Source organism: Globicephala melas, chromosome 2, assembly GCF_963455315.2.
Source record: "Globicephala melas chromosome 2, mGloMel1.2, whole genome shotgun sequence".
Lineage (NCBI taxonomy): Eukaryota > Metazoa > Chordata > Mammalia > Artiodactyla > Delphinidae > Globicephala > Globicephala melas.
In genome coordinates, this window is record NC_083315.2 from 152,994,115 (window position 1) to 153,012,588 (window position 18,474).

Below are 18,474 nucleotides of genomic sequence, written 5' to 3' on the forward strand. Positions count from 1 at the left end.
TTTGATTTAGAAGGTTTTGGGTAGGACCTGAGATCCCACCTTTCTAATAAGCTCCCAGGTGATGTGCATGACAGCCCATGGACCACACTTTGAAGAAGCTTGGTCTACAAAGTCCAGAGAGAAAATATTTTTGGCTTTGCAGACCACAGGGTCTCTGTTGCAACTACTCAACTCCAGTGTTGTATCAGAAAAGCAGCCATAGACAGTATGTAAACAAAGGAGCATGGCTGTGTTCCAATAAAATTTTATTTACAAAAATAGACGGTGGACAGGATCTGGCCAAGCAGGCAGTAATTTGCTGCCCCCTGAGCATGATGATTCTGAAGTGCCCCCTTCTCTAATGAGAATCCTTTGTGCAAGGAAGGGAAGACTTGTATCCCTTGTACTAGAAGTCTATAATTTCAGGGGTTCAGAAAGGATTGCCCTAAATCTCTCATCCTCAACTACAAATCTCTCTCCACTCACGATTACTTCAAGTCTTCAGCTAATATTTGGTTCTCCATTGAGATGCAAATTGCCTGAACTAGGAATCCTTTTAAGCTGATAAACAGCCTTTACATCCCAGAATAAACGTATTTAGGATCCTTCTTGAAGGAGAATAGAAGAGGACCCCGGAACAGGAAAGTTGCGGCTATAACTCATTTATACTTTTGTCTAGGGTAGGACAGGTGGTCCTTACATTGCTCTCCATCTTTAAAATATGCTTGCCAATGTTGATAATTAAAATATTCGTCTTACTAAAGAGTATTCAGGTGTGTGAAAGGGCAGTCCTTGATCAATTGTCCTGTTTGCCTGGGACAGAGAGACTTCCCGGGATGTGGGATTTTCAGTGCTAAAACAAGGACAGTTCCAGGCAAACCAGGATAGAGCGAGGGAAGGAGGAAGTCAGTGAGCTCTCAGATGATCAATTCCCACTATAATGATTTGGTGACAACACATCTCCCCTGAACTCAAAGACGGTTAAAAGAGTCTCAGAGGAATATCCATTTTATTTTATTTGAACTTGAAATCGTAGACACTGCAACAAGTGACAAAAACAGAGCCTTGACGTCTATGCAGGTTGGGAACTGCTTCTTTGGGCCACATTTCTCAGCCCTCTACACAATTAGGTTTTCAGTGGGTGCTTGTTGGTGGTGACAGTGGTTTGAATGGTGATAGTAATAACAATAATGAGTATAAATAATGGCTAACATTTATTGGGCGCTTAATGTCAGTTAAACTGTATATTTCACATTCTTTATCTTATTAAATGCTCTCACAGCAATCCTGTGAGACAGGTTCTCTCATTGTCTCAAGTTTACAGAAAATTAAATTGTGGTTTAGAGAATTGTTTTGATTTGTCCAGAAAGCTAATGGGGTTCAAACCCGCTAGACCCTTAATTATTCATGAGTCCATGACACCAAAGCCTTCCCTGGTATTTTCTCCAGCTTCTAGGAGCCCTTTCCTGGCCTCCTTCCCTGGTATAGTGGGATGCTTGTCTTTGACAGGATATTTAACTTCACTGAGCCTGTTTCCTTATATGCTTAAAAAAGGGGAAGGTGCAGTTAATAACACTTATCGATTGTCCATTTCTTTCCCCATTTCCTACCTGCCCCCGCTTTTGCCACAAGCATAGTTGTTTCATTCTGCAGGGCAATTCTCTACCACCAAAGAAGGTTTGGTGTAGTTCAGTGGTTCTCCAAGTGTGGTCAGCGAACCAACAGCATCACCTGGGAACTGTTAGAAATGCAGATTTCTCGAGCCCCACCCTAGACCTACAAAATTAGAAACTCGGGGGCGGCATCCCACAGTCTGCTGCACAGTAAGGTTTGAGAACCGTGGGTATAATGGAAAGAACTTGGGGTCTCAAACCAGCAGAACCAAGTTGAATTTTGCTTCTGCTATTTGAGTGATGAACTTTCTGAGCCTTGTTTCCTCTTCTCTAATATGGGACATCATAACCTCACAGTTTTATCTGGGGTGAAGTCAAATTACAGAATGGTGGGAAAATGCATTTTAACCATCATCGTTGTCACTATTAACTGCCTGTGGGGTCAGCTTCCTTGTAGCACATGCTCTCCCTGCCTGCTTCGATATAAACCCTGTAGAAACATTTTGTTTTTGGGCTAAGAAAGGGTACAACAATATTTATGTAGCAGGTCACTATTTTTAGAGTGATTTCAAATGATTTTATTTAATTCTTACACCAGTCTCGTGAGATAGGACCACAAGGAAGCTGAGGCCTAGAGTGTTAATGACTTTCCAAGTTGCCACAGCAAGTTTGGACAAAGCCAAGGCTTAAATTCAGTCTCTTGATTCAAAATCCGGAGGTTCCCACTAGGTCACTGGTTAACACTAGAGGCAAAGGACAGGCAGCCATCAGCATGAAATGTCTTCCAGCCAGCCCTTCTCCTCCTCTGCTGCACACTGCAATCACCTGGGGATATTTTAAAAGAGCCCACACCTATTATTCTCTGGGGTGGGACCCCAGCATCAATACATTGTAAAGTTCCCCAGGAGGTTCAACTCAGGGAAGCTTGAGCGTCCAGCTTTAAACTCCCTGGAAATTATATTAGACAGTGATGACTGACTCTAGCTGCACATTAGGATCATCTGAAGAGCCCTAAAAAAATACCCGTGCCCCGCCCCACCCTAGCTCACAGAGTTGGGATCTCTAGGGTTAGTGGTTCCTATTATATTTTAATTCCTCAGATGATTCCATTATGTAGCCAGGGTCGAGAACCACAGCATTATGCCACCTCTTTGGCTCCAAGCAGGCTCACTGACCATCACGGTGGATCCCCCCTCATCTCTCCTTCCAGCCTCAACAGTGGGCAAAGAACCACCCGTTAAAAACGTCAAGGCATGCTGCTAGTTCACCGCGTGTCCAGCTTGTGGTTTTGTGTTTCTTTCATTATTCACAACCAGAAGCAGTTGGTGGGTGAGGACCACACCCAACACTCTTACCCCTGAGCATCTTGGAGTCCGTCAACCTTTGTGAGCCAAATCACCATTTACCATCAGCCACGGCATTTAGGATTCTCTCACGTAGCAACGTTTCTTAAATAGGTGGCCAAAGCCAGAAGAAGAGATGCTGTCTTTATTAAAATTCCTTTGGGCGTGTCCACTGACTGACAGCACGTGCTCATTAATATAACCGAGCAAGCATCCTCCCTTCCTCCTGCACGCGAGACAGATACTGAGAAGTTGGCCTGGCACCAGCCTTCAGGATGGCAGAAGCTGCTGTCCAGATGTGGCTGCTTTGACCTGAGGCCTTTTGGGGCACTTGGACAACCAAATCTTTTGAAATAAGGACTGAGTCGGCCTTGCTTCGTTCACTGGTGGTGCCGGGGCAGGGCCCTGTCTGTTATCCTGCCCCCAAGTCCGGCCCCCTTGGCTCTTCATGGGATGCCTGTTACAAATGCAGGTTCCCAGACCCCATCCTGCTCTCAGAATCTCCGGAGGGGCTGGGGGCTGGGAATCTGAATCCTTACCAAGCTCCCCGGGCGTTTCCTCTGCCTTCTGAACCTTGGCATAGTTAAGAAAGCCTGGGGCTGCCCTGGTGGCGCAGTGGTTGAGAGTCCGCCTGCCGATGCAGGGGACACGGGTTCGTGCCCCGGTCCGGGAGGATCCCACATGCCGCGGGGCGGCGGGGCCCGTGAGCCATGGCCGCTGAGCCTGCGCGTCCGGAGCCTGTGCTCCGCAACGGGAGGGGCCGCGACAGTGAGAGGCCCACGTACCGCAAAAAAAAAAAAAAAAAAAAAAAAAGCCTGGATCCATCCGTTTTTAGGAATAAACAAATGAGACCCTTGAACTGAAGAGCGAAGAGCCCTGGGTTGGGACGCAATGGCTCAGGAAGGGCAAGAGAAAAGGGGATCGTGGCAGTGTTTACGCAACGTGACACGGAGGGCGTGTGCGTGCGTGTGCGTGCACGTGCATGTTCGTGCGCGCGTCTGCGTGTGCGCGTGTGCAGACCTACGCATGCCTGTAGCCCAGCCTTGGGGGGCGGCTGTTGTCTTTGCTGCTTCCGCGTTCATAGCCAAATGCTTTCATCGTTCCTCACTTTATTACGTTTTGCCAAGGAGTTCAGCTTTTACTAAGAGCACCCGGGTTTATGGCAGCAATGTTTCTCACAGTGTTAGAGATAAAATATCAAGCTAATAACAGACTGCCTGCTAATGTGAATCGCACGAGGAAGGCAATCTCCTTCGGAAAGAAGTCCTACCAGAGAATGCAAAGTCTTAAGATTTTGCGAAAGCGGTTGGTGGGATTGGATACACTTTGTGCTTGCTAAGAAGATGAAATAAATGATTTGTGGTAAGTGGTAGCAGCTGCAGAAAAGAGCGTTTTCCTACACCTGCCATTTCCTAAGGGACTAGGGGCTCCCAGGGGCTTAGGCAAAGGGCCAGAAGCTTAACTGTGGCGTTTAAGGAGAGACTTCTCTGCCCCTCCCCCTCGTGTTAGTGCCACTTCTCAGCCTCGGTGAATGCAGGAAACCAGTTGGTTTCTCCCACGTGTTCTAAAAAGGAGCCCATTAAGGGATAATGGGGGACCTGGGAGGTCTGTTGGCACTGATTTCTGAGATTTCCCTCCCCTCTCAGTTACATTCAGGCACCTGCTGGGCAAACCTACTGCTGCCACTTGTTGCTGGGAATTTTAACAAGTAGGGGCGGGTGCTGGGACTTGAAAATACCACGGGTTGAAAGGATGCTGCTTTTCTGTGCATCAGATCCCTGGAGACAGGCCTTGATCATCGTACTTACTCTGTAACTCTGCAGGGCCAGGGGTGGGTTTTGTCACACAGGAACTTCTGAGAAGGTGCGCATGTTATCATGTGGAAAGGCTGTTAAAGGCTGTGACTCTGTCCTCCAGACCATCTAGGGAGCTTAAGAGGTGATGCTCAGGAGAGGAGAGGCCACTGGTGCCCGCTCAGTAATGAGGCTCTGAAACTGCTGACGCACACCGAGATCTGAAGCAGGAGCAGTAGGGGAAAGGAGCATCGTCTGATGCATTGTTGCCCAGTGCCCAGAAGGCATCAGGGCCACTGGTTGGTGTCCGGCTGCAGCCTTGACCTCTGCTTTTGCCATCTCGGGGTCACCAGAAGCAGATACCCATCTGCCCAACACCAAACAACTGGGCCAATTCTAGGACGAATTCAGTATCCTTTTTATCTACTCCTAGAAGATCGGTCCCACCTTCATAACCTCCCTCCCCACCTGGTCCCCTGGTCCTAGGCCTACCTCAATACCTCACACAGTAACTTGCTTTCCATTGGGGGAAAAAATGGAAGGAAATGTCAGAATTTGTGTGAGTCAAAGTCAGCCTGAGAAATCATCTCATTCTCTGGAACAGTCACAGCGGTCCTGTGGAATAGAGAGGGCAGGTATCACGGCCTCCATTTTCTAGGTGAGGAAACAGGCTCAGAGAGGGTACTTGGGTTACCTACGTTCACACAGAATTCACAGTACAGCTAGGATGAGAAGAAGTCTTCTGACTCTCGAATCTTTGGTTCATCCAACACCCCCCTTAGCCAGGAGAACCTTGCACTGTTACTACACCGTCTGCACAAGCTCAGGTAACTCTGCCCAAACCACCTAACCCAGCAAACCTCCATGCCACAAGACACGTGGTTGGGGCATGGATAGCCCTGAGACTAAACGTCTGCCAGCAAGTGGGCAGGGGCCAGTGGGATCCTCCATTTAGGACATCAGTGGGAGGGGGTAGGAGAGGGTGGCAAGCAGGCAGGGGCTTGTCCACTAGATGTGAGAAGAGAAGCAGTCCCATTTTTGTGTGTAGGGCAGGAAGGAGGACTTTGCTGACAGCTGGGGTGATGGATGGTGAGGGAGAGTGCATGGTGTGTGAGCAGTAATGTGATAGAGGGTGCACATTACGGGCAATTACAATTTGAATAAATTATCAATGGAAAGAAATAGAGGAGTAGAAAGCTGTTTTATTAACCCCCTGAAGTTACGTTCACAGCATTTTGAAAAAGTTTATCAATTGCTGTGAATTACTAGCTCAGTGACAAAGGCGGATGCCGAGAGAATGCCTGATTGCAGCTTCTGTAGCAGGCGATGTTTTATGGGATGATTTAAAACAACAGTCTTATGTATTTTAAAACATCAAAGGAAGAAGAAAAAGAAAGCTCAGGGAGCCTAGTGGATTCACCTGCCCGTGAGCAAACTTCGCTATAAATCCTACCTATGATTTTTCAGTTTTATCTGTTTTCCTTCTTTTGATATTGTACATTTCTCTGGGCTCACTGCCTGGGGCTAAGATGTGTCCTGTGTGTTATCCCAAGGAGTGTTTTACCCGCTCACTGCGTGGATGAGAATAGAGCTCCAGCTCGAGATGAGACGGTGTATAACTACTTTCTAAGCTGTTGTCGTGCTGAAGTCTGCACACTTCCCCCCTCCACTCCCCTACTGCCAATATTTCTGTTTCCAGATAAGCAAAGGTGAGTGTGAGCCACTCATTTCTTCTTTAGGACTCCTGCAGAGCTCTGGTGATCTTGGCGTGTGGTGGCTCTGTTCATGTGTTTTCTCTACCACCAAACTGGAACTGCTGAGGCCTCGGTCCTTGGGGCGTGGGAGACAGCGTTCAGCTTGGAATCAGCATTCAGCTTGGAATCAGGAGCCCTGGGTTGTATTTGAGACCTGCCTTGGGCTGGCTATGGACTTAAGTCTATCAGAAGCCTGTGATTTCCTCACTGGTAAACCAGGTAAAAATGTCTGACCTCCCTGGCTCATAAGCTTGGGTGGTAGGAAGTGACAGAGGGGAGGTATCAAAGAGGGTGGAGTAGTTGCAGAGGGTGTTTGTGGAGGGGCAAAAGGGTGCTGGGATGATGGGTGCGTTTCGGATGTTACTTATCTCATAATTCTATGGGATACGTGTTATTCCCATTTTAGGGATGAGGAAACAAGTTCTGAGAGGCTGAGTAAATCGCTCTAGGGAAAACACATTGGAGGTGATTGGAACCTAGATGCGTTTGGCTCCAAGGTTCATGTTTCCCCCCACACCAGGTCCTCTGTGTTTATGCTGATACAGAACTAATCATCGGCATCACCTGGGGCCAACATCAGCACCAACAGGAAACAGGTTAGAAATACTGCTTCTTGGCACGTCCGCATCTATGCATTCAGAGGCTGCAGTTTAACGAGATCCCCAGGTGATTCCTGTGCACGTTAAAAGTTGAGAAGCAGGAGGCTAGTAGATGAGAAGTGAGGTCAAAGCAAAGCACCAGAACGGGCTGTGTGCTCGGATTATGGTGAGGGAAGTATTTCTGACCAGGCTAGAAGGGAGAAGAGTAAATACCGGCCTGGTTCTAAGAATTTGCACGATCTGTGTGCTTGGGTAAAGGAGCCTCCCCACCTTGCATCCCATTGTGGTTAGGAGAGTCCAGGTAATGGGATAAAACAGGCTCTGGGTGAGGAGTGAAGTGGTACACACTTACTCTCTGCTCGTTTGGACAGTTGTGGATGAAACATGGGACTGGAGGCACAAAACTGTTGTTTGAGTTAGAATCCTCCATGGGTGGGCCAGGCTGACACTGGACAATCCCGTATCTGTTTCCTCTTTTGTCAAATGTGGTGGTAGCACCTCCTTCACTGGGTTGTGGTGAGGATTAATCAAGATGTGGATGTGCCCAGCATAGCATCTGGCTCAACACATGTGCCATGAGGCCCACTGCCCATCTCACTAGATGTGGCCTGGAAGTTTGCTCAGGGAACATGGAAGAAACTTAAGTCTTTTCTTCAATCTTTACCCTTCCTGGGTGCTTCTTGCCCATGGGGAAGGTGTTCGCTTGGAGTGGGGGCTGTGTGTCAGCCTGTAGGACAAGTGCTTCTCAAAGTGTGGTCCCTAGACCAACAGCGTCTGCATCACCTGGGAGCCTGTTGAAAATGCAGAATCTCAGGCCCCTTCCCTTGACCTGCTGAATCAGAAACTCTGGGATGGGATCCACCATTCCGTTTTTCACAAGTTCTCTGGGTGACTTGAGAGCCACCACTTCAGCGGCTTGGAGATCACACACCTGGGAAGTGCCCTGTGGTGGTGGTGGGATGTTTGCGTGTACTTGACTCTGGAGCATGTCCTTTGAGGCAGACCCCAAGAGCTCCGGTGGGTACTGAGGCCATGTTACAATTAAATGATCACTTAGAGGAAGTCACAGGCAGCCAATTCATTAACCAGGAGCAACTTCTTGCAAATTAAAAAATGTTAATGATCAGTTTTGAAGCATTGAGAGTATATCAGGGACCACATGCCTGGAATGAACATTTACCATATGGTGCCTTTGGAAGCTAATATTGATTCTCATTATTTTAAATGATTACAAACATTGCAGGTGTTTTGTAATACTCTCCATTGTCTAATTAGAACATGCGTGTAACGAGCTCATTCCGCTGGCTAACGAATATTGATTTGAACTGCAGAGCCCTGGTGCAGGGGAAGAACTGGGGCTGCCAAGTTGCCAGCTAGTGCCAGCCCCCTTTCTCTGTAAATTGTTAATCCTGGGGATACAGGGCATTTTGACAGGCAGGCATCCACGGGGGCTCCGGCCTGATTGGGGCCTGCTCCAGCCTTCAGGGTCTACTCCCGTCAGGCAGTAAGCTGGGACATTTGGAATGAGCATGAGTACTTTTGTGGCCTTTTCCTCTTTTCTCATTCCCCATTTCTCTTCTTTCTTGTTTCCTACCTCTTGTTGATTTTAGAGCAACTCTATGTCTAAATGCTTTAGACATCTGCTGGAAATGGGTCTTACTTTAGATTTGAGTTACCCACGTCTAGTTAGAGGCTTTATGTCTTAATAGTATCTCTCCAGCAAGACTGGAAGCTCCTTGAAGACAGGCTTATGTCCCATCCTTAGTTTATGTTCTCCTTCAAGGCCTACCAAGTGCATTATAAATACCCCACAGAGGAGGGTATTGTTATTAGTGTTATTCCTAGTCATTGTAGAATGAATAAGACCACTTTTAGGATGATGCCTTGTGCTCCTTGTGTGTTTTCTGTATGCTTGCATATTTTAATTTGTTAATCTGACACAATTTACTGAGCATTCATTGAGGCACAAGGGAAGGAGCTTTATGAGACGTGGTTCCTGCAGACTGGAAGCTTGCAGCCTCCCTGGGGAGAGGGTGATTAGAAGGTGATGTGCTAACTGCAGAAATGGTTTGAACAGGGCTCTCTGGGAGGCTGGGGAAAGAGCCCCGAATGCAGGCAAGAGGTGATGCCAGAGCCCAGTGTTGAAGAGCAAACTAAGTGGAGAGAGAGATGAGTGAGAGGAGAGTGCTCTACAAAGGCTCATAGGAGCTGGGGCTCTGGGACAGCAGTGTGGCCAGAGCACGGGGTGTGCTTGTGGGCGAGGGCAGGGACTGTGGCTTTTGGGGCCAGGGAAGGAAGCAGAGCCTGGGTTATGGAGGCCTTTGTATACCGTGCAAAGAAGCTAGGATTTTATTTGAAGGCTAAGGGTCTGTATTAAGAGAGTTAGATTTGAATTTCCTTTTATAGTTTTTAAAGATTTATATTTCAGAAAAATCACTCTGGTGACACTGTAGAGGTGGAAACTGGAGGCAGGGAGACCAGTAACAGCCTGTCCGAGAAGAGAGTCTGAGCCAGGCAGAGATGGAGGAGATAGAATGTAGACATATTTAGGGTGTGAGGGTTTACATTCAGTATGAGAACATTATTTGCTTTGCTTTCCTTGGTTATAAATACAATATTTACACTTTGTCACCTTTGCTTCAGTCTGTTTTTTGTTATAAAAATTTAAAAACTACAGGTGAAGTTTCTCTGCTTAGTTCCACCCATTGTTAAGAATCTGGTATGTGTCCTTACAGTTCAAACTTTTCTATGTTAATCTCATACTTCAGTATTCATAAACATTATGTAGTATTTATGGAAATGGTTACCATTGTTTCCTGCGAATTGGGGGGGGTGTGTGTGTGCGCGCGCGTTGACACGTTTAGCTCTAGCTTATCCATTTTGTCTACTGAACAGTACTTTATCATATGAATAGGTATCCATTCTCGTATTGGTGTACATTTAGAATGTTTACAGTTATTAGCTTTTACAAACATTTCAGCCAACGTGAACATTTTGCACACTTCTCCTGTGCATATGTACGCGGGTCTTTCTAGGATATATACCAGAAGTGGGATTGCTGGTCTTAAGTAAGACACATTTTCCAACTTAGCACATTTTGCCAAAGACTCTCAGATTTGATTGTATCAGTTTAAACTCCCGCCAACAGTGGACAGTCTCTTTCTCCATGTCCTCTGCAGCACTTGTTATTATGGGCCTTATAAAGGTTGCCACTCTTATGTGAATGATTTTTCTTTGCATTTCTTTAATTATCAGAGATATTCAGCAACTTTTCATGTGTATTAGCCTTAAAGTTTCCTTTTCTGTGGGTTACTTGTTTATACCATTTGCTCATTTTGGTGTCGGGGGCGGGAGGCTTGCAACTCTTTTCCTTCCTGTTTTGTTGAGATATAATTGACATAAGCACTGTGTAAGTTTATGGTGTACAACATAATAATTTGACTTACATACATCATGAAATGATGACCACAGTAAGTTTAGTGAACATCCATCATCTCATATAGTTACAAAATTAAAGAAACAGAAAAAAATTTTCCTTATAAGTTTTTTTTTTTTTTTTTTTTTTCGGTACGCGGGCCTCTCACTGCTGTGGCCTCTCCTGTTGTGGAGCACAGGCTCCGGACGCGCAGGCTCAGCGGCCATGGCTCACATGCCCAGCCGCTCTGCGGCATGTGGGATCTTCCCAGACTGGGGCACGAACCAATGTCCCCTGCATCGGCAGGCGGACTCTCAACCACTGCGCCACCAGGGATGCCCCTTATGATAACTTTTAAGATGTACTCTCTTAACAACTTTCATATATAACCGTGCAGCAGTGTTACTGATACTTATCATGTTGTACATTACATCCCAGCACTTCTTTATCTTATAACTAGAAGTTTGTGCCTTTGACTGCCTTCATCCAATTTTTTAATTGATTTGTTAGAGTTCTTTATATATTCTATCAATCCTCTCTCTGTATATACATACATGCACATGTGTATATAAAATATAAAATATGTATGTGGGTATATATGTATAAATAATATCTTCTCTCATTTTATCTCATTTTCAAACTTTATGATATCTTTTTCTAAAAGGAGGTTTCCAAAAAATTGATGCTGCAAAGGTATTAATTTGGCCCTCCATGAGATGTTATTTATGGCTTGTCCAAAAAATCTTTTACTATTTTAATGTCATAAAGCTAGTAGGCATGACCCTGTATATCCTTCTAATAGTCTTAAAGTTTTGCTTCTGACCATTAGGTCTCTAATGCAACAGTATATTTTCACATGTGGTAAGGGACATAGGGAATAAAATTCTATTTATTTACTTTCTTCCTTTAAAAGTCAATTACCCCACAACATTTATTGAACAGTCCATCCTTTACCCACATAATTATAGTGCTCCCTTCATTGTATGCCCAGATCCTCCATGGGTCCTTGTTTGAGGGCTTTCTTTTTCTGTGCATCAGTCTATGTGTTTAACCCTGAGCAGACACCACAGTGTTTTAAAAAGCTCCACCTACACCGCTATCCAGCACCACCAGTTACCTTCTTCTGGTGACTGTTGAGAGCTCTGGTGAAGTCCAAGACTACCATGACCATTGTTGGGGAAACCTGGTTTCCTTACTGGGCTCCTTGGGGACATTTACCATCTGCACCTTCAACAGGCATTGTGTGAAAATCAGAGCACAAAAAGCAAATTCTGGCTTTTTCACCATCTCAGATATGGTCTTGAGAGAGGTTTGCACTTGGCTGAGGGAGTGAGTGAGGATATAATCAGAAAAAGAGAAAGTCTCAGAGATTGCAGGCCTCTGTGACACCTCAGCCCTAAATGCAAGCAGAGAGCACACAGCTGGCTGCTGGGCCCGTGCTTGGAGAGCTTGCTGCCATCAGGAAGGCTCTGGGAAGCTACAGAAGTCAGACATCACCTTTCTCTACCTCAGGGAGAGAAGACATTGTGGCCTCCTCAACCCTGTATGTGACTCTTCTCACCCGTCTTGGTTTGCACTGACCAAAACTTCCCAGAGTGGCCACTCCTTTTTCCTTCCACCTGCAGAAGGGTGGAAGTCTTGCCTTTCCTCCTGGCAGCTCTCCCCTCTCAACACGGCGAGCCAGCCGCTCCGTCCGTTGGAAGGAGGCTGTGATCTGCCTGGGAGTTTCTGACTTGCTCATGACTGGGGAGGACAGATCCCACTCTCTGTCTTAAAAGTGTGCTAGATTCTTAGGTCTCGAAGGATCTGCCAGGTGATCTTGTCCTTCGTGTTTATACAGGAGGAAACTGAGATGGGGAGAGGTTCAGTTGCTCGTCTAGCCTGCAGTGCTGGGGAAAGGGGGAGGGGGGAGCCTGAGAATCCAGGTGGCCCACTCAAGTTTGCTTTTCAGTCGGCGGTTCTCCTGACTGGAGAAAAAAAGATTCTAAGGGAAAAAAATCTGCAGAACTCTTCTTATGTGTGCCTTTGTGGCCTTGAGAGTGTGGAGGCCTCCATGCTCTGGGACTAAGGGAGAGACTACATTTGCAGAGACGTTGGTTCCCGACAATAGGCAATTTCTGTATCCTCAGAGATGGGCCCCGGGGAGGTAGAGACTGAAATTCAGAGGGGGATAAAATAAACCTGCAACAATCCGGAAGTTCTGTTTTCTCATACAAAAAAGCATTTGGAGTGTCCTGGGAGAGTTTATGGAGGTAAACGTCACTTCACTCTAAAGTTATATTTCTTTAAAAGGTCATTTGTAAATCAGACCTTAAAAAATAGTCTGTTTAGTCCCAGTGATCTGCACTTCTATTTGAAAAGTCTTCTAGCTTCGTTTCTTTTTTTTTTTTTTTTTTCTGCGGCACGCGGGCCTCTCACTGCTGTGGCCTCTCCCGTTGCGGAGCACAGGCTCTGGACGCGCAGGCTCAGCGGCCGTGGCTCACGGGCCCAGCCGCTCCGCGGCATGTGGGATCTTCCCGGACCGGGGCACGAACCCGCGTCCCCTGCATCGGCAGGCGGACTCTCAACCACTGCGCCACCAGGGAAGCCCTCTAGCTTCGTTTCTGACTGATATTAACTTGTTAGTGACTGTTCACGCTATAACTTTAAGTTCTTTTGTTTCAGCAGATGCTATCTAATAGTTGTAAAGAAATTCTGGAAAATCTGTCTGAAGTGGGAAGCATCATTTGATATAAGAATAATCATCCAGCTTCCTTATGTTTATATCTTCAAAACAGGGAAGGCTCTGTAGACTTACGGGGTTTTGAAGAGGAACCAGCACAGCATCGTAGGCATTGCATTCTCCTGTACAGGCATCCCTTGTTTTATCGTGCTTTGATTTATTGTGCTTCACCAATAGCGTGTTTTTTACAAATTGAAGGTTTGAGGCAACCCTGTGTCGAGCAATTCTATCGGTGCCATTTTTCCAACAGCATTTGCTCACTTCGTGTTTCTGTGTCACATTTTGGTAATTCTTACAATATTTCACAGTTTCTCAATACTATTATATTTGTTATGGTGACCTGTGATCAGTGATCTGTGCTGTTACTGAATACTATTGCAAAAAGATTATAACTTGCTGAAGGCTCAGATGATGGTTAGCATTTTTAGCAATAAAGTGTTTTAAAATTAAGGTATGTATTTTTTTAGACATAATGCTATTGCACACTTACTAGACTACAGGATAGTGTAAATATAACTTTTATATGCACTGGGAAGCCAAAAACTTCATGTGACTCGCTGTATTGCTATATTCACTTTATTGTGATGATTGGAACTGAAACTACAGTATCTCTGAGGTCTGCCTGTATTCTGCTGGCACAGAACCCAGAGTCAAGGGCAGGGAACTTGGACCCTGTCTGTTGATGGAGAAGTATTAGAGAATGTGTGGTCGCCACACTTCCCTTTCTACCTCTTTTCATCTGAAAGGCTGTTGCCCCAGACTCTCCTGTCTAGTCCATCAATCTGTTGCAACCAAATCACCCATCTTTGAGAGCTGCAGAAGTCTTACATGCCTCTTTCTGTCCCCTGCCCAGCTGTGTGCTTGGAACTCAGTTAAGACAGGCACAATCTCAAATGATCACCGAGGCAATTTTAAAAGGTATTGTTCCTCAGCTGTTGCAATACTTTGGGCACATGAGGGGTTCTAGGACCAGGTTCCTATGTTTCTAACACAACTTACACTACCTTTTGGCATCCAGTGGTAAGAAGAAAGGATTTTTTTTGTTTATTTTTTAAATTTTTTTTGCGGTACGCGGGCCTCTCACTGTTGTGGCCTCTCCCATTGCGGAGCACAGGCTCTGGACGCGCAGGCTCAGCGGCCATGGCTCACGGGCCCAGCCGCTTCACGGCATGTGGGATCCTCCCGGACCGGGGCACGAACCCGTGTCCCCTGCATCGGCAGGCGGACTCTCAACCACTGTGCCACCAGGGAAGCCCTGTTTGTTTGTTTTTAATCTCACCTTGTCTAAAAGATGTGTGTTTGCTGAACATTCTCTCTTCACTGCATGTGACTGTTGTGAGATAAAAATTTAACCACCAGTAACAAGGTTTATGTGCTTTCGGAGGGAATAAGGACTAGAAAATTCTCCAGGGAGTTTCAGGCTTTCAATTGAATAAGATGTCAGTGCAAAGTAAGAGGACAGAGGTGGTGGCCGTTGAGGGGCAGAGGAAATCCACTCTCCATGGTGAGACATGAACAGCACACAGTGCCTGGGGATGATGCCGAGCAAGGTGACATGGATAAACCAGGAGACCTTACCTGGAACCAGGGGGAGCAGTAAGAGGGCTGTAGCCACCACTCACGTAGGAGCTCTACTCCCCTTTTGAAAATTATCCATCAAGCCAATAGCATCTCTTGCCTGGATCATGACAGTAGCCTCCTGATTGGTTTCTTCATATTTTTAACTAAATTAAGATTTTAAAAATAAAATCTTGTCATAAGACCTCCACCTTTCTCTCCTGCTATGAGCTTCTAAAACTCTTAGGATAAAAACAAAACCATAGCCACTAACAAGGCTTGCATGATCTCCCTCCTGCCCGTCTCCTGCCTGTCCTCCACACACCCCTGCCCCCGCCCCATCTCTCAGTATTCTTACCCTTGCTTTCAGGCCTCTAACCATACTGGCGTTTTCTTTAGGCCTCGTGTTAACCCACTTTCGTCAGCCACATAGCCTGTACATATGCTGTTCCCTTTGCCCGGAATGCTTTTCCCGTTCTCCTTCTCTGAGATCCCATGAATTCATTGTTCATGAATCATTAAAGCACGGTTGGTGAGGGTGAGCCATTCAGAGAATCACACAGGCGTTAATACGAAAGGGTCTGGCAAGGTTACCTCCTGCAGCTGCTCCCAGTACTTGGGCAACAGCAGAGCGTCTTCGTCCCCATGTAGCGTTCAGATTTGTTCCACTGGTGCTGGAAATTGGCCAGACTGATGGTAACCTTTCTCTTCTAGGCAACCTTGGGAACAGGTGGTAGAAAATCTGAACTCAGTCCTGAAGGTATGCCTGAGACAGGAGGGGAGAATTAGAAAATGTAAATGTGGAAGGAAAGGATGGTCGTTGACACAGAAACTGTCTCACTTTGTCATGGGCTGAGTTGGCCCTCTCTCTTCTCAGGTGGTCTTAGCTTTCAGGCCTTAGAAAGTCACTTAATCCTAACTCCCTTGATTTTACCTAGATGTGATTTCTCCAATTCACCCAGTGAGAGCTGGAACTAGAACTCATGCCTCCTGACAACCAGGCCAGTTCTCCCGATGAGGAACGTGGGCAAGTCAGGAGTACGGGATATTCCAACGCTAGGCCTCACCTTAAAAGTCCTCAAGTCTCCAAATTGACATGTTACTCCATCTCAGAAAGGGAAAAGCTTAGGACCCCATCCCAGGTTTTTAGTGACTCCCACACCCCTTTGGACCCTGACCCCTGCTTCCAAATTCTCTGCTTTGGCATTCACCCAGTCTCCCTGCAAGTGGAAACTCACTCTTCAGGGTGATGAACTGTCCCTCTCAGCCAGAGCCTTGTTACTGGGGAAACCATCGCAGGCAGCTGACTTGGGCTCATTCAGATGCAGCTGCAGAGTCCAGGGCCTGCGCGAGGGCAACTGCTATCAGAGTGGTCAGTTTTTGGCAACTCTGGAGTATATTGTACCAAGTGGGACGTGGTAATTATGTATTTGTGGCTCTCATTATGTGCCAGTTTAGTTGTCACGGATTCATTGTAGTTTTTAAAATTTTTATTTTCTCTTTAGATCACTCAGCAAAAGAGGGAAATCGATGCCATAGGGCAGGTTTCTTTCTGGAAGAGGCATTCACTTGGGTGGAATAATACATCCAATGACGTAACGCCATTTGATTGGCCAGGAAGTTTCCCCTAAATGGTAGGGGTACACCCCTGACATGGCTGCCTCTGGGCCCTCCTCAAGGGCCTGGAACTGTGGCAATACAAATATCTACAGCAAACAGTGAGTTGGGCTTGGCTTGGTGGTATATACAATTTCTCCTGAAGAGAAGGGACTTAAAACTTCATTTCCATACTGGCCAATCCCCAGCTGTGGGACTGTAGGTTTTTGAAGTTTGACTTCTTTTCTAAAATTACACCTTTGCTCTGTCCCTTACTCATGACCACTTGGAAGTATGGCTTCTATTATTTTAAGCATAGCCAATACAGGAGGCTCCTAACGTATGCATGGGATAATTTACATGGGGGATTTTAATCAGGGAGAATTCCGTTTATATCGAAGAGCTGGACATTAGGTTTCTTAAGATAGCAAGCTCTTTAACTGAGTCTCCAATATGGTGGATATGGTCAGTTTACATGGGGATTTCCGGGTAGTTCATCAATTGTATGGTGACAATGGGATAGTAACAATAGCTAACGTGATTAAGTGCTTCTGATGTGACAGGCAGCTCTCCTCAGCTTTGTCTACATCACCTCCTTCAGGCCTCACCTAGAGCAAGTTGTGGTGCTGTGCACCACACCAGAAAGGCTGCAGAGAGAGTCTCTGCTTAGTTATCAAGTTGGGTGACATGAGGAAGTTAAGAATATATGATGGAAAACATGGGTTCCAGATCTGACTCTGCTCTTACTGCCTTGTGGAACTTGGAGCCAGTCAGTTAAGCCCTTTGAATCTTGGTTTCACTTTGAGCAAAGTAGGAGAGACGTGAGTCATGTGTGTGTCGTGGAGTGCTGTGGTGCTGGTGGTAATGATGATGGTCGCTAAGGTAACATTACCTGAGTATTAATATGCTCACCGTGTATTAAATACTGTTCTAAGCACGAGGCATGGATTATCTCATTTAATCCTCACAGCAATTCTGTGGTACTTATTAGCTCCAATTTTTCTGGTGATGAAACTGAGGCACAGAGAGGTCATACAACTGATAATAAGTGGTAGAGCCAGGATTCTAATAATATCTACCTCCAAAGCATTTCCTGTCATTCTGTTGCTGATAGGATCAGAATGAAAGATCTTAGTCCTTGCTGTCATACTGAGGGGGCACCACTGGAGGTCTCTGTAATTTGCCTTAGCCAGTATTGCTTGTCTAGAGACCACTATAAAGGAATTGGCTTCCCTCATGCATTTTGGGTCTTAGATTCCTGTGGGGAGCCCCACCTCTCCTCTTCTGTACAGCAGCTCTTCTCCTTAGGTGGCTGGGTTTGTGGCGAAGAACTCTTGGGTAGCTGTGCTTCCGGCTGGGAGCTGCCCACCTATGCTGCTTGGATGACCATCCTCAGTTGATCCTGTCTCTTGGGATAAATCTCCAGCTTTGGATTTGGTGAGGATCAGATCCTCCTGCCTTAACTGAGCATCCCATCCAAAGCTCACTGTTGTTTGGAAGGACCTTGTGTCATGCATTGTTGAGAACATTGGATGAGTTCTGGGCCACTGACCAGACCCTAGAAGAAATCATCTAGTAGAGCCAAGAAAATGCAGGCAGGGGCCTTAAAGGAATTTAGCAAGGTCTCCATTGCTCAAGTTGTCTCTTATTTTTCATTTATATGGCAAAACATGCATTTATTATAGGAAGAGATTTGCATTCTTTTATACGAATAATTTGAGCCAATTTACAGGAATGGATAGCTGGAGAAATGTGATTCGGTAGTATGTCATAAGGCTATAGTCCATTTTGTGGGACCGATATATTTTTTCCCAGATGGAATTTCTTAGTTAAAGAAAATAATTCAAAGCTGGTATTAAGTCAAATTCTGTGACAGGAAAGCAGTGGTTCCTAACCTTGGTTGCACATTGGAGTCAATGGGAAGCTCTAAAAAATTCTGATGTGTAGTTCTCACCCCCAGAAGGTCTGGTTTTCATTGGTTTTAGGTGTGGCCTGGGCATTGGAATTTTTAAAGACTCCCCAGGTGAGTCTAATGTGCAGCCAGGCAGGACGGGCTTCATGGGTAGGCAAACTGTGCAGTCACACAGGGCCCCATGCTCAGAA

General features: G+C 46.0%; 1 protein-coding gene across 16 annotated transcripts in view; it reads left to right on the top strand.

Moving 5' to 3' along the window:
• NRXN3 (neurexin 3) overlaps positions 1 to 18,474 on the top strand; it is a 1,711,975-nt gene that overhangs the window by 163,417 nt on the left and 1,530,084 nt on the right. Inside the window, exon 1 of one of the 16 annotated variants that reach the window (XM_060295135.1) lies at positions 4,277 to 4,297. The exons of the other annotated variants lie outside the window; for them this stretch is intronic. Within the exon in view, the coding sequence (XP_060151118.1) occupies positions 4,288 to 4,297 (10 nt within the window). The 5' untranslated portion in view covers positions 4,277 to 4,287. Of the gene's footprint in view, positions 1 to 4,276; positions 4,298 to 18,474 lie in introns of those variants that run through there. 16 annotated transcript variants of the gene reach the window in all.